At 34.6% G+C, this 17,491-nt stretch overlaps 1 protein-coding gene across 2 annotated transcripts in view; it reads right to left on the bottom strand.

Moving 5' to 3' along the window:
* CDH12 (cadherin 12) overlaps window positions 1–17,491 on the bottom strand; it is a 352,791-nt gene that overhangs the window by 83,133 nt on the left and 252,167 nt on the right. For both annotated transcript variants that reach the window (XM_053657173.1, XM_053657174.1), the window contains 2 exons: window positions 12,017–12,136; window positions 1,354–1,521 (listed from right to left, as the gene is read on the bottom strand). In XM_053657173.1, the coding sequence (XP_053513148.1) occupies window positions 1,354–1,521; window positions 12,017–12,136 (288 nt within the window). The remainder of the gene's footprint in view (window positions 1–1,353; window positions 1,522–12,016; window positions 12,137–17,491) is intronic.

The raw sequence follows: 17,491 nt of genomic DNA, 5'->3' as shown, positions 1-17,491 counted from the left end.
TCTTATACTCAACACTGAACATGCCTTATAGGCACAAAACCCAAAAAAGGACCCATGTTCACATGCCACATTTTATTTAAAAGTGAAGTAATATCCAAACCATCTTCCTCAACCATTATAGATTGTCTCATATATGTAGTAGGGGGAAAAGCAGTGTTTTCTGGATTGGGAACATATCCTTTATTACTGTCATGCGTTTTTCCTTTTTAATATTTATTCATATATTTTTTTTCTGTTTCCCTTAATAACAAAGTAAGGGGAAGTGCCATTCTAAGATATCCTAACCATTTTCATCTATATTCCATCTGGTGAAGTGTAACGCTTTCTAATTGCCACTTGCAACACTGGCAAATAAATTTTCTGATCACTAAGTAAATACATTTTATAAAAATAGATGATGAATTTAAGAAAAATGAAAAAGTGGTAAGATATGGAAATCCATACAGATGAAGGACCAAAAGGCACATTTTGTTACATAGTCTCAGTGTTACAGAATTTTATTAGGCGAACTTAAACTCTCCTTCTGGAATCAGAAAAGTAAACCAATTTTGTATGTGTTTCTTAAACTATTCATGCAAATGAATACTTATTTATTTACTCAATTCCTTATTTGAACAACAATAGAAACACTTAGTTTTTGTATGGTAAACCCTAAGAACACTGAACTAATCCTTGAGCATGTACCAGAAGTGGAACATATACTGACTGCTGTTAAATGTAATACTACAAAAGAAAAAAATAATACACAAGTAAGAAGTATTCATTTTCAATGAGAAATGAAGTTAGAGAGAAGATACAGGTATGAATCATTATGTTACCATAGAAACTGTAGCAATATTTACCTATTCTAAAACTAAAATAAAATAGAAGTAAAGTAATGTAAAGTAAATACAATCACTTTTATATCATCTGATACGCAAAAGTGTATGAAAATGAGTCAACATAGGTAATCACTAGAGAGCAAACAGAAAGCTTATGGAAGTTACATGATATAGCAAAGAATCCGGTGGCTCATCTTAAATTACATTGCAATTTCCTGCGTTTTATTTTTTCAATCAATAATAAATTAGAGCAATTTCCCAATTTGCTGTGAATGTTTTCTAATAGAAATTTATAGCATAAGGCTTATTTGTTCAATTTTTGACCCATTTATAGTATTTTATATTAAAGTCCCACTGTATATTAGTCTAATGAAAAACTGAAATCTGAAGTCATCTAATTTTTATCCATATCTTCTACTTCTTAAATAATAAAAATATCTGGAAAGCAGTTAGAACTCCTGTAGCATTTAATGAGATGTAAAAATGTTTTTAAAAAGCTGCACCAATTTAGACTCGATGGGAAAGCACATACTTTTGGGGAACCGAGGAGGGTTGTCATTGACGTCAGTGAGGGTGATGTTGACAATTGTCGTCCCGGCCAGCCCTCCCAGTTGTCCACCCATGTCCTTGGCTTGGATGAGGACTTGGTATTGTTCTTTGACTTCCCTGTCCATGTTTGGCAAAGCTGTTCTAATCACACCTTAAAGGGAAAAAATAACAAAATATAAATATCACAAATGCTGTATTTTCCAAAATAAAACAGCCTGCAACAAGACAATGATTCTACCTAGAATCACTAGCAAAGACATGACCACAAATACTGTGTCTTTTAAAAAGCTTAATACCCAGTATACAGTTAGAGCATAATTAAACATGTTATGGTAACGGCCGTATAATGAAATGTGCAGCACTGTGGAATATAGTTAAAGAACAGTGTATCAGCTCTAAAAGGTGGTCATCATTCATTCAGTCAACTAGGTCCATTGTGATTTGCACAGAAGAATCCTTTCTATAAGAGGGAATGAAAATGTTAAACAATAGGGTTTGAAATATATATACGAAAATACAAGAGATTACCTGAGTGAAAGATTTCTAAAGACTGCCTTTTTCTTCTTCTTTTTTTTAGAATAAATAGATTACTTTACTGTTTTAAACATATTAGGTTTTTCAGAATCCCTCATAGTTATTACAGTCACACATGTTTTTAATCAGATCTCATTAGACTTTGCAGGGACCTTGTCTCTCTTGTCACCAAGTCATTTCACCATCTTGACAGTGCCTGCCATTTAGAAGGAATTCAGTGAGACCAACTGTCTCGTTGAAAGACTGGCTGAATAAATGAATGAATCTATCAATAATTAAATTTAAAATCATGAATCATATTGTATATATACATATTTACATATCCTATTTATTTTCTGCTCTGTGTCCAAGTGCAGAACTAATTTATATTTATATATATTCATAGTGAAATAACTAAAACCTTATGGATTGGTTGCAAGTAAAAATACAAATAAATTTTGTACAATACCCCAATCTATAGCCAATGGTTTTAGCATAAGATGGCAGAAGATTTGCCTTAAATCCATGTGTCTTTGATAGTTTTGTTTTTTAAATAAAGTAGCACACCATGTATAGCATACAAATCAAAAAACCGATACCAATATCTGCTTGGTGTTTACCCCTCAGCTGATATTTAGTTGCTATGATTCTCCTCACTTTCGTACTATTCCTTTTAACCTTGTGTCAGATGTGTCACTTCCAGAATGCAACAAACCTGCCAGCTCTTCCAGCAGAGCCGTCCTGTAACAACGCCATCCTGCAGAAATTGCATATCCACCTCCCAGGAACAGCCGGCTGACTTGGACTTTGCAAAACCCCTCTTCCCCATATAAATACTTACCTTCTCCTTTGCTCCTTCTTTCCTTTAGCAAACAGAAAGACCCCATGGGCCTGGGAATAGACAAGACTCTGCCCCTTTGAGATCATGAAGCAGTTACAGAATATTAGACTTTCATATATTTACTCTTATAAAAATACAAGCCTCTCTGTCTTCAGGGAGGAAAGTTACCATCAGCATTTAACTGACTATTCCTAGGAAAGGGGAGAAAAAAGAACTAAATATTAAGCTTAATAATGTGGGGAGTGTGAGCCAGCCGACTTCACCAGGAAGCTACAGCTTACACTCCAGGTATCACAGCAGTGCTCTGCCAAGGGGGTTAACACTCCTCCCTTCCCTCTCTCAGGTACCAGATTGATAGGGATCATAGAGGGAGGTGTTGGACCCAGGAGGCCTGTTAGTCTATGGGTTTGGATGAGTGTGGCATCAAAAGCCTGCAAAAACTGGAGAACTTGAATGGTCATTTTGAGAAAGTATCTGGTCCATCCCAAACCCAAGATACTGGTTATAATACCAGGGGAACAAAGAACTCCCTCTCTCTTTCATGTTCATGGACTTGCACTGTCCTTATTCACTGGCGTACCCTCTCTTCATGGCCACGTGGTCTTAAGAGCTACATGGCTTATGACCACAGGGACTCTACCTGCCGACTCTAGCAGGTGCCTGAATACCTCAGCACAGCAATGGCCTGCAGCTTGAAGCACACACGAGTCTAGCTGGATGCTGGACTGGAGTTCAATATAGAGCAGAAACTCTGGGCAGTGGCCTTTATCCTGCCCCTACTGAAGATAAGAGTGGGCTTTTTCTATGGTTATATGGATGGAGATGAAATATTGGAAGTCAGGAGAGGAGCCTCCTAATTTTATGTCATCGATAAAATTCACCACCGAGTCCCCACTTCCTGTGTGGATCTCAGGACAATGTTTTCCTTGTGCTAATACAAGAACCCCACTTTCATCGATAACATTCCCACTATCAACTTAGCCAATGCTGTTTTGTTGCTAGTTCAGATTAACTACAGTCTAAGATATTTTCTAACCCTTGGCAGGAAATATTGCAAAAAAGGCAAACTCCATTTTTTGCTACTAGTGTTTTATTCATGTGTTGGCACTGACACCCTTGAATTTTAATCTGTCTTTCCTCCCTTTGGCTCAGAGTCCTGAGGTTTCATTCTCAAGTCTCTTCTGCACCTCTGCAACTCAATGGCCTGATCATACATGTCTTAAGCTGTGTGATTTCTGTCTGACTTCCAGGGCTTATATTTTTCAAATAAATGCCTGGGTTTAATTCCTAGGCATTTTGCACTGCCTTGTTGTTAACCAGATCTATCATTTATTTCCAATATGAATACATATATATACAATTTTACTCATTTTATTTCTAATATTAAGAGTTCCAATATGAGAATGTATAAATGTGTTACATATAAACTTTATACACACACACATTAAGCATGAGATTTATTTAAGACTAGACTTTTTTTCTGGTGATTGGTACGGTTATCAACACCTAAAACTCCACAGCCCTCCTGCTCCGTCCTGAGTCTGGTGGGTTACCTACATGCTTCCTCTGGCCCCATTTCTAGCACACTGCTGCTCAGTTGGAAGATGTGTTGGAATTTAGAGAGCAAACAGGGCTGTACAGGTAGTTTCAGAGAAAATCTGCACTGATAAGTATGACATGCTTCTCCGTCCCCACTACCATTGTAACTTACAACCCCTGTCTCCGAGAAATAAAATGTGGTATTTGTAGAATTTAAATAGTTACAACTGAATCTGAAGAATCAGGCAAAGTTTCAATTTGAGTAAACATTGAGGGTTATGGAAAAAGCCTAAGGGAAGACAAACATACTTTTCAATAGCTAATACTTATGTGTACACATTGTTTTTTAAATTTCTCACATAAAACCAAAAACGCAAAAGTACATTTTATGATCTAGAGCATAGAGGAACTTTGTCAAGGACTTGGCTTAAGTGCTGGTGGAATGTAACCAGCAGAAGGAAATGCTACACTCTGTTATTTCATGTCTCACATTTAAGTTCATTTGTCCATCTCTATTTTTCAATGTTTCTATGTAAGACAGAGTGACAACCTTGTATGGTAATAGCTGAAGCCTCAAAAGAAAAAAAGTGCACTTTGTGGAACAATGTAAGTGCTTCATAGAAGTGATACTGCAAACATTGATTTGATATATTTCTGAAATATTATTGGGGGAAAAAAGAGTAGATAGTCAAATATACATTGGGTTCTTACATGATTCACATGTTTTAAACCTGATTAGCTTTCCAACATATGTAATTAATATAACTAGAGTTAAAAATGAGAATGAAAATATAGATTTTATTTCTGCCAAGTGGAATGAAGATATATGGCTGAACCCTATAAATTTAAAACAACATATCAAAGGACACTAGTCTGCTGTGTTTATAACCTCCCTTCATGATCACCCCCATGCACACAAGACCCTTAATCTCTGTGGACCCCACTTCTTTTGTAATAATGTATTAAATATATTGATCACAATTTAATGTAAGAATGCAATATTACATATGAGAATTAAAATATTGTCTGTGACAACCCAGGAAATGTTTTTTTTTGAGCTGCTTCTTGAACAGAGGGTGAACTAGAGGACTGCAATGTGGAACACTAGATTCAGGGAGCATTTGTGCAAAAACATTTCATTCAGGCAATGTTACTAGGTTTCAGACTATGACAATGAACACTTTTCTATTTGGCTCCTCCAGATCCACTTTATACACTTTTCTAGATTTCTATCTCCTTCCTGGCTTCTGTTTGCCTTGTGCCAATTGGCAGGAAGTTGGATGGTATAAGGAGAATGAGATTGGAGTTTTGCTTCCATGTATCCTCCATATGTCCTGTCTGGTCCCTCATCCTCCAGCTTCATGGGTCTCTAAGCCCTTTTCATTCTTTCAGCCTTAGTGTTGCAACTGCTGTCACTTGTGTTCCTTGTTCAGATTCTGCCCTATCCCCATGGTACCCCTACATTCTGATCACACTTTAATGAAGAGCTTTCTTATTAAATGAACCTCAAATTGCCAATTGGGTGCCCTCTGTTTCCATATGGGATAATAAGTAATACGGTTTCTGTAACGAGATATTTTTGTGGAACATATATTTAATAGCTATGTGCTCATGTGGAGTCATAAGGAGGTCTTAAGGAAGTACTTAAATAATTAAGTTAATTTCAGATCGTGATTAGTGCTGTGAGGGAAAAGAAATCAAGTGAAATCGATGGTGGTATTTGAAAACTACCCTCAGGAAAAGCTTTAGAGCCGCAATCTCAGAGATGTGGGTATATCAGACCTCGAAAGAATAAAGGGTAGGATACCCCAGGGAAGGAGAGCAGAGGAGCTCGGCCCTTCAAATTATCCAGGAAGACCCAAGGTGGCTCCAGCTTGCTGCTCTGGGGGAAGGCAGTATGGCATAAGACCGCAGTGGGGACAAATCATAGGGTGCTTTTCAAAGGAAAATAAACCCTCTGGGAAGCAACTTGAAAACCACCAAGTGGGACTATATCACACTAAAAGTCTCCTGAATAGCAAAATAATCAGTCAACAACATTGAAAGGCAATCTGTGGAATGGGAGAAAATATTTGCAAATCATGTATATGATAAGGGATTACCATCCAAAATATAAAAGACACATACAATTCAATAACCCAAAAAAAGCTGTTAAAAATGGGCAGGCGAACTGAATAAACATTTTTTTCAGTGAATTTGCACACATGGCCAATGGGTACATGGAAAGGTGCTTGACATCAGTAATTATAAGGGAGATGGGAACTAGAACCATGATAAGCTATCCATCAACTCACACTTGTAAGAATGACGATCTTCATAAAGGCGAGAGATAGCAAGTGTTGGAAAGGAGTAGAGAAAAAGGAACCCTTGTGCACTGTTGGTGGGGTTGTAAATTCATGCAGATCCAGCAGTCCTTCTTCTGGACACATATATCCAGAAGAAATAAAAACAGAACTCATAGAAATATCTGGACCTCTGTGTTCATTGCAGCATTTTTAATAATAGCTAAAATACAAAAATAGCCTAAGTACCCATCAGCTGATCATTGGATAAAGAAGAGCGCATATATATATATATATATATATATATATATATATATATATATGAGTATTACTTAGTTACAAGAATGAAGGACATCTTGGCATTTGTAACATGAGCTCATCTACTTTATTTCTTTCAAAGCCAAATTGTCCTTGTTCTGTCTGCTGATGTGTACATTCCAGGACTTTAAGAACTAAGGCAAGTGATGCTCACACAGAGTTCTCATAAAGTGTAGTGATGCAGAATACAAGGAAACCATTGTCTGCAGTGCATATTAGTCTTGTAACTTTACTACAGACATTCTCAGTATCTGAAATAGGCAATGTGTGTTGTTTGATTCTCATGCTTGTCTATTTCTTTAACATATTGTTCTTTCATATATTTATTGGCATCTATTGTTTTCCTTGGTCTTACTAAGTTTTATCAATACTTCTCTTGGTGCAAAAATAAGAAAGAGAAAAGAAAGAAAGAAAGAAAGAAAGAAAGAAAGAAAGAAAGAAAGAAAGAAAGAAAGAAAGAAAGAAAGAAAGAAAGAAAGAAAGAAAGAAAGAAGGAAAGAAGGGAAAGAAAGAAAGAAAGAAAGAAAGAAAGAAAGAAAGAAAGAAAGAAAGAAAGAAAGAAAGAAAGAAAGAAAAAAGAAAGAAGGAAGGAAGGAAGGAAGGAAGGAAGGAAGGAAGGAAGGAAGGAAGGAAGGAAGGAAGGAAGGAAGGAAGGAAGGAAGGAAAAAAGGAATAAGCATAACTTTCTGTTGGCAAATATGCTTTTTTTGCCCTTGAAGAAAAAAGAGAGGTCAGCTCTTACTAGCACCAACTGAGATATATGGATGCTATAAAACTTAACTCTGAACTGATATCAAAGCATTTTCAAACCATAAAATATTGATATTTATACAGTACCACAAAGTATAGCTCAAAATATACAGCCTGCTCAATGTCTTAATTTTAATATGCACCTCAAAACACCAACACATGTTTGAAGTCCTGAATGAGTCATCGTCATCAGGATATGGCAGGAGGTTTCAGGGAGGACACAAGCTTGAGGATTATACTCTTTGAATAAAAGGTGCTAGTGAAATCTAAAAAGAAAAAGTCTTGGGAAAGTGTCAGATCTCTCAGCGGCCTTTGCCAGATTTACTTAAACAGTCCCCAGAATAGGTGGCCAGACACGAAATGCCACAATTGTGAATAAAGGGGGTGGAGGAGACACTCCTGCATGCACCTCCCTCCCCCCTGAACTATGTTCATATGAATTCTACACATTGATGTTTAAATACATAAAATAAAGCTTGTAAATACACATTATTTTTGACACTGAACATGATGATGTAAAAATGTTCTGGAGGTAGACGATGGGAGTGGTTGGTCAACAATGTGAATGCGTTTAGTGCCATGCACCTGTACACTTAAAGTGGTGAAAATGTAATTTTATTATGTATATTTTGCTGCAATACATTTTTAATTCATATATTTAAAAGTAATGTTCAGATAAATAATATCATAATGCTTTCTCAAGTAGGGCTCAGATCATTTAGAAAAATACATCACTACATGGTACACATAAGAGCAATATGTACTTATACTACACAGACTAGATTTTGAAACCATTTATAGAAACATTTAAGTAATTTTAAATATAAGTTAAGCCAGGGGGTAAATCATCCACAGTACTGTTTGTTTCCTGCAATGAAATAATTCCTTTATTAATTCTCTGGCTCTATTTATCAGTCTAACTTCATGTGCTGGTTAAAATATTATAATGCCTATTGTTTGATGTTGTATAGATTATGAATGTTTTTCCTAATTAAAGTGTAAAAATGAATGTAGTATAATCATACAACATGCTAATATAACAAATATGTAAAATTTGTAAATATTAATAATATGTTTAAATGTTGTTTAATGTTTTGTAGATTTATCTATATTTGTGATTTTTTAAAAATATTATTTAATGATCATTTGAGGCATATACATGCGTGTGTTTGACTTTTAACTCACAGTAAATTGTTTCACAGTTAAGCCAAACAATTGCCACATTCGCCAATTTTAAAGTAACCTGTTGTCTATGGGCTTATTTCATAGAATGTATCAGTTTGTAGCGTTTCTATATAAGCTCACTATAATCACTTAAACTGAGATGCTAGGAATGTTTGTCAAACATCAGTATCAATAAAATCTTTTTTTTTCTTTTCTTGTTTCAAGTAAAAAATAAATAGTTATATTTATCTCTTTCTAAATAGTTAATCACCAGAAGCTGTGATGAGACTGTTCCTTTAAAAATTGTTTCTCACTGAATTTTATATTCAAAGGTGGAAAATTTTAGATGACATTAGTTTTTCATTCATTTTATTTAATAAAAACAAAGGGTATCATAAAAGAAAGCTGTAGGTCTGGAACAAGTGGAGACTATTTCTGAGAAATTGTCATTATCTTTTATTTTTTATTTACTTTTATTAACCACAAAGTAATAAATTTGACAAGAAGGCTTTTTAATGGTTTTTGTACACGTAAAACTAGTTATCATTATATTAATGAAATGTTTCATCATCCATTCTTTTCCTCTCTAGTGGTCTGAGATATTGTTAGTACCAAGACTTCTGTCTCCAGTGAAAATCAATGTTGCAAAAAATCTATTTCATACTTTATGCCAGAATTGTTTCACCTTTACTTCTAAATAATAAGCATTATGTAGCAAATCTAAATACAGAATTATAAAAGTTATATTATGCATGTAATACTCCCTATAAAGCAATACTTTCTAAAAGCATTTGAATTCATCTAATATTAATTATGAACAAGTAAAGTCAAGGTAGACCCAGTGTTTTGACCCATACAATTGCTGCCTATCCAGGATGAACTTGACTATCATAGTCACATCCTTTACCCATGCTTTCTGCTTAAATTTATCTTCATATGGTCTTATTTGTTTTTAAGATAACAAAATAAATATCTGTCTGTTCCCAGATTTGACCTGGACACATAAACCCACCTACTTTCTAAAGTTAATCACTGCAAGCCAATAACCATATTCTAATACTGAACCTCCCTCTTAACCAGTCTCTACAGACACTCTCAGTCTTCTTCTGTCCCCTCCATCTCTGAGATATGCTCCTCAGAGGCTGAACAAATCTAAGAGACATGCATTGTTCATACTTCTATTCCTATTAGGTTACCCATTATAGACCATTTGGAAAAGATAGGTAATTATATAAGGAAAAATAGCACTGGCTGGTATATCTCAGTGGATTGAGCACAGGCTTATGAACCACAGTGTTGCTGGTTCAATTCCCAGTCAGGGCACATGCCTGGGTTGCAGGCCAGGTCACCAGTTGGGAGTGTGCAAGAGGCAACCACACACTGATGTTCCTCTCCCTCTCTTTCTCCTCTCCTTCCCCTCTCTCAAAAATTAAATAAATAAAATCTTTTAAAAGAGAATTTTAAAAAACCATCATGTTTTCACTTGATAAAATCATATATAATATTTTAGATAATTTATCTTCATTATTTGTCTATGTAGTTATCCTATTATCCAAATCTTTTTAATTTCTCTGGAACTTTGTACAATCATAAACTTCAGTGAACAACTTTTTCAACTGTTTCCTCAACAATATTTCCCTTTTTTCTACAAATATATATGGCTTTTTCACAGTTAACAACCACCACAGAACTTCCTTAACACAGATATTGCCAAACATCTTCCTACCTTCAGTGCCATACTTCTTGAAAATGTATAGTAAGTGTAATTTTTCCCATCACAGACTCTTAACATGACACTCTGGCTTTTTATCTCTGACCCTATTTCCAAATTAAAGAGCTTCTTCAAGGTGGAGATGGACTCCTGAATGGAGAGCAGGCTGACAGTTCATTGTTGGGGGGTCGGGGGGTGGCGATTGTGGGGGAAGGAGGTGGGTGGAGGCGGAAGAGGCTATAAGGGGGGTAAATAGTAACGGAAAAAAAAAACAATAAGTTATGCACTATTAGAAAACATTTGAAAAAGAGCCTTTTTGTCTGGAAACTTTTTGGATTCTCTTCAGCACTGATGTTCCTTTCTTAAAGGCCTGGTGCTGTCCTTATAATCTGTTCTTCCTAAGAGTTATGAAAGACAGTGACCGTCTGTCTTATTCTCTTAACTTTTTGATGACTTGTGTCCCTTATGGGCTTGATGAGGAAGGTAAGAAGTGAGAGGAGAATGGTGGGTTCAATTAACAGAAAGTTTGTAGGTTCTTAATTTACACTTAACAAACTTTATGTTCCTAGGCGATATTAATAGATGATTAATTGATTAACTTATACCCAACTCATATTCCAGATTTTAACACAGATTTTGAGAAAGCATAAATGTTTAAATGTTTAACATATTTACGTGTATTGTAAATTGTATTCAATATACAATATATTATGATGTACTAGATAAGAGTTGATAAAGTAACTGTCACTGTGGAGTTTCTGTGTAAACTGTGACATGAAACACGTAGTTTAATCACTGGTCAGAATAAAAGAATCGCCTTAAAAACTTTCCAGCATATATAAACAGATTCTCTCAAAACAGGGGTACCTCATTTCATTTAAAAGAGAATATAAAACCTTCCTTGTATCTTCCTTCCCTTTCTAGACTTCCTGCAGATTCTTATATATTTAACCTTGAAAACTGTAATTTAAATGGCTTGACTTGACAATGATACTAGCTTTAAAAACATAGACCAGAAGAATTAGTGATCTTGCTGTTTATAGTTTGTTAACATTCTCATTTCTTTACTAGAAAGAAATGAGTCTTAATACCAAGACTGTATTAATCCAAATCCACCACCCATAATCCTTGATAAAGAGAGCAATAGAAGCTCCATGATCTTACCACATGCTCATAAGGACCAAAACTGAACATGACTGCACCCAACCAAGAAAACCTGAAATAAAAGGCTGTTTTACCCAGAAGAATAAAAAAAATATATATGCCCAGACTTTTAGAAATTTAAAGTACATCATATAGATAATTCTAACTAACAAATTTGGACAGATACTTGTAAAAATACTTATATTCACACAAAGTTCAATCCAAAGAATCAGCAGCAAGGCAAGATCCCATCTTCTTTTGTTTAACTGCAGCACAAAGAAACTTTTGTGCGGCATTAGGATAGGCAATTTCCCATGCCAAGATTTAATTAAAGTTTAAATATTTGAAGGCATGGGGATAGTGCTGTCTCTAATAAAACATTTACCTGTCTTGGGATCAATAGAGAAATAAGGTTGTCCCTGAAGAATGCTGTAAACGACTCTAGCACTGTTTCCATAGGTTGGGTCGTCTGCATCCGTGGCCTTGACCTGGAGCACATATGCACCTGGAAAATAAGACAACATGACTCTAGCATCTTTGCTTTACAAAGCTCAAGGTCATCTGATTTATCTGCTGAACCACTATTTTTTTTAAATTTGGCATTAATTAGTGATTCCCTGGGTATATGATATCACTGAAAATAATTTAACCATTATAACCAAAATGTTAGGCAATAATATAGTTAGTGCAAATGGTACATACTTTAAATATCTAATTTTAAAGTGGTGCTCATTTCCAGTAGCTAGATAATTGAATTCAAAGTCTTCGTAATAACTTTATTGATTTGTGCACCAAAGAACCCATGACATTGCTTACATTAGCTCTTCTGCTTACTACAGATGCTTTAATTTCATGATTAGTATATCAATAGAAAAGCTAAAAGGTCTTAAGGGCTTATTGAGCTTTCAAGGGTGTAATTTGTAATTGCAACTTAAAAATTAACAGTTGCATACCAGCATAAGGAAGCCTTTAATTAGGACAATATTTGAGAAATTAAAGAACCAAAAATAATTGCAATTATAGCTGCAAGAGCACTTCTATGTCTCCAGACTGGATTAATCAAAGAGCTCATTGATGTAGGAAAATATTAAGAACAATCCTAACTATCTGTAGTATTCTAATGTTTTCTGATACTTCATCATGCTACCTATGCACTGAGAGAAGTTAAAGAGAGATTTCTTTGTGTATATTTTTGTCTTATATATATATTTTTTTCCTGAATTTGGCTTTTATTTTTAAATGTATTTAGCATGGAACTATCACAAAACAGGTAACAACAAAACACAAAGAAATAAAATAGTTTCAAATACCTTTAAGGTTATATATAAATATTAATAAAATAACATAGACCCGTTATAGAAAATAGTTTCTAAAATTTGATTCATTAAATACATTTAAAAAAAAGAAAGTTCTTTGTACATTTTCCAATGTACCAATATGCCCCAAGAGCCTTGGCTTCCTTGTAACTAATAGGTAAGGGTCCAAATTTAGTTGCTTTATTTAAAATGATCAGATTCAGTATTGGTAAAAATTACTATGCCCCTAAATTCTCAATAGGAATTATAAAAATATGAGTTCAAATAGTTATCTTGCCCAGAATAGAGAAATCTTAAATAATATATCTGGATAATCAGATATTGTACTAAAGTAATTGCACAACTGATGCTTCTTTATATGAAAAATGAATTCTCTTGTTCATGAAAAAGTTACTACAAATAAACTTAATGTTAACCTAATTATAATTGCACTTAAAAATATCCATATTCATAGTCGAGTCTTTCTTTAATAATTTTTTGACTTTTTATTAAGAAAGCTGTTATATAATCTTATATTAGTTATTTTAGTGTATAGTGCAGTTACTTATCATTTTTATACCTCACAATGTGATCACTACAATATGCTAATAATGATCTGTCACCTTGCAAACTTATCACAATATAATCTGTCCCCTCCCCTTTCTACTGCTGTGCAAGTACAGTTGTCTCCAGTGAGTGTCTCTTCTTAATGTCCTGTTGAAGGCCACTATTCTGGGCTGAGAACAAAGTGCTCACAACAGTAAACCTACATCTCACCCCACTATGTATATTATGTCCCACCACAAGCACCAACACACAGGACCGAGCAAGTAACAGAGAAATTGGCTATTTAAAGTTTTATAGTCATGCCAAAGAAAGACCAGGCCTTAGAAGAAGCCCACTGATACTAACTGAGAACTGGAAAAGGGTGTCACTAATACAACTAAATTACTATGAATTAGAGTGTTTTAGTATATATAGAGAGGTATATGTTAAAATGTATCTGAAAATAAATTCTATATAATACATTCATTTATAATATGATGAGATCTTAGTCCTTCACCAAAAACATTCATGCCACCATAAAATTCTGAATAAAAAAACTTTATACATATATATCCTATGTGGTCAGGAAATACACACACACAAACACAATATTGGTTTAACAGTTTCTAATGGCTTCTCACAAAGTTATGGGTATTCAATCGGTTATGTTTTCAACAAAGATACATTGATTATTTCTTTACAGCATGCCAGGCCATCTGTTCTACATGATAGGGAAACAAAATAAAGAGACCCAAATCCTCAAGAATAATATCCTTATGAAGGGGAATGGTAAGAGGAATGAATTTTAAATAATAAACATAGATATAGATATATAGATAGATATAGATATATAGATAGATATAGATGTAAGTGTAAATACAGATACAGAAATAGAGATACAGATAGTGATAGAAACACAGATATAGATATAGATGACATTCCATTGGGAAGAGTGTTAAGTAAAATATGGCAGTGTAAGAAAATAGGTGAGGGACTCTTCTATGGTAGTAAGGAAAATTAACTTTGGAAAAATCTTATTATGTGGAGATCCGCATACAGTAAGGGTTTTGGATGGGAGAGGGTGTTCAGTTTTTGTTATTTTATTTTAATTTAATGTATTTTATTTTATTTCATTTTATTTTTTATGTTTTCAGAGAAAATTCATTGTCACATGCTGAGGCAACTTTAGGTCCTGAAGCAAGGGCATTTTGGAAAAGTTGAGGGGGGCCTCAGGGAAATCAGCAAAAAAGAACTTTGCTTCTTCTGCATTGAAAGGAAAAGAGGGGGTGGAGAAGCCACCGTTAGCAACATTTTGTTTTATTTTACTTATTTATTTTTTCCTACATGATTGACAATTTAATTAATTTGTTTATTAATTTTAATTGTTATTCAAGTACAGTTTTCTTTCCAACCTTAATTTATCTCATCATAATTATCTTTTTCTAGACATACTAACCGATATTTCAAATTTCATTTATGTAAAAGAGATAAAAGTAGTCACACATTCTTGAACATTACTCATTAAATAATATACTGGACAGATATGTTATAAAAGCACATAACCCTTATTAAAATAATGAATATTAGTAAAATAATATAAGCACAAAATTATTATTTTAACCAATCTCCTTTAGTAGATACTTTATCTAAAGGTTTGTGACAATCATGTGTTCAGACAATTCTCCCATTATGAACAAGTTTGCAATTGCTAAATACCTGTCATTGTAATAGCTTGCTCTCAGTGCACATGAGTTCAACATGTTGATATATAGTAGCAAGTTGACTACCGAAAGGCTGTATTATTTACATTTCTACCAGTCCAGTACATTTCCCAACATTCTCACTGGCCTTCATTGTTCTTACCTATATTTTTTATATTATTAATAAATTATAATACCTTTACTTGTGTTATTTTTACCTTGTGTGTGTATGCATGTAAACTGTATTTATATTCTTAACCCCTTTAAGTCATATAGTTTATATCTATCTGTCTATTGAAAATATATTTACCTTCTTATGTTGACTTAATTTGTAGTCATTTTATTCATTTAATGGTCACTTTAAATGGTTTTCCCTCATGTGTATAAGTGTATTTGTGCATACCTATCTTAAAAATAGCGTTATTTAGTTGTGTTTATTGAGATTAAGTGGTTTTTATTATTTCTTCCTGAACTCTATACAATGTGCGTGCCTATTCTGGAGCTCAGATAGGAAAAGCTGGTTTCCTTTTATTATGCAACCATGCATTCCTAACCACAGCTAGCATTTTGTGTGTTAGGTATGTTTTATTTATTTGATTTCATTAAGATTAATATTACTGAGTCAGAGAATGAATCTTAGAAATATTCTGGTAAAATGTCTCAATTTCATAAAATACTAAAGCAGTGATTTTAAAGTAGGCATTAATGTTGATTCATTCTTCTTTCAACAATCAGGTGTTTAATGGTATACACCATGCCCTGGGTACTATTCTCAACATAAAATAAAATAATATGTTACATGATTATTTACTCTGTCAAATGCCATGTCCAACACGGCAGTTTTACATTCTACACATTTTTTGCATCTGGTGTATTAAATCAGCAAACTTGCTAGAAATGCATGAAAACTATAAGTGGATTAATATTAATCTATGTCCTCTGTAAATTATTTCCTAATTTTCCAGATGCAAATTAGGAAATATAAATATTCTCATCCCTGCAACTGTCTCAACTGGCTTGCATTCTTCCTTACAATGGCAAGGCTGAAAAGCATCCTAATTACTTTCTCCTTTAGCTCCTTTTATCCAGGAACATCAGGGTCATTGTGCCAAAACACAAAATCAGTCAAGGAAGGTACTCTCCTTCATTTAAAGAAAAAAGGTTAAAAATTAAAACCAAAATCCAATGGGTTTCTATTCTATTGAAAGAAAAAATGTCTAAACTCGTTGACACATGATGAATAGCTTGACACACATGGGTTGTAATATCCCTTCCAGAGTAGTTTCTGACTGTGCTGCCAGGGACCTCCCGTCAGGACTGCACAGACTTACATTTATTTGAGGCTTTCTCAGGCTTTCGTGCTCTTGCTCAAGTGATCCTACCTGGAGGACGTTCTCTTCCACCAGCTGGAGAAATCCTACTCACCCTTGATGTCCCAGCTCTACTGTAACTTCTGTGGATCCTTGTTTTCTCTGCCCCAAGTGTATAGGGAATTATCCCACATGGCATGGGAATGTAGCCCAGCTCCCACTCGGAAAAGACAGTGGGAAGCGAGGTCCAGCACACAGGAGCCAGGCCCAAGGATAGGTTCTCCCTTAGGGAATTAGTCTTCCATTGTACCTAGGCTGCTATGAGACTTGTTTTTGCTAAAACTCCCTCACCGTGAATTGAGGTAGCAAATGTTTACTGCGTTATCTCTAAAGTAACTTTCTAAAATTTGTGCTAAACCTTCCAAGGATGGAGTGTAACCGGTTCAACCACATTTCCTCTTGGTCTGCCACATCCTTCCCTTTGAAGTAATTAGCAACATTCTTTCCTTTGTTATCTGTAAAAGGTAATCACCTACAGTGAACCTGTGCATAGTAAATGAGGACCATCCTCAATGTAATGTACCAAGAAAAACTGTAAAAGCCTGTCCAGGTAGGGGTCAGAGCCCTCTCTCTGTCACTTAGACAATGGCCATGCCATCCTCTTTTCTCCACAGGACTTCTGTAGTCTGTGTGAATTTGTCTCTCATGGCTACAACACATGGATCCTGCTGGCCAGGGTCCATATCACAAGCAGAGATATTTTTTTCACTCCTCTGTACTACCAGTTTTAGTACATATTGATTAGTTAAAAGTCTTAAAAGCAGCAAGAGAAAAGGAGAGTTACCCATAAAAGAGTTCCCATAAGATTATCAGCTGATTTCTCAAAAGAAACCCTATAGACAAGAAGGGGCTGGAAAGAAGTATTTGAAGTCATAAAAGGCGAAGACCTATATCCAAGACTGCTCTATCCAGCAAAGCTTTCATTTAGAAGGGAAGGGCAGTAAAGGGC

The sequence above is a fragment of the Artibeus jamaicensis genome, unplaced genomic scaffold (assembly GCF_021234435.1).
Source record: "Artibeus jamaicensis isolate MK-2021 breed Jamaican fruit bat unplaced genomic scaffold, CSHL_Jam_final scaffold_369, whole genome shotgun sequence".
Taxonomy (NCBI): domain Eukaryota; kingdom Metazoa; phylum Chordata; class Mammalia; order Chiroptera; family Phyllostomidae; genus Artibeus; species Artibeus jamaicensis.
This window is presented reverse-complemented; position numbering and strand designations above follow the sequence as displayed.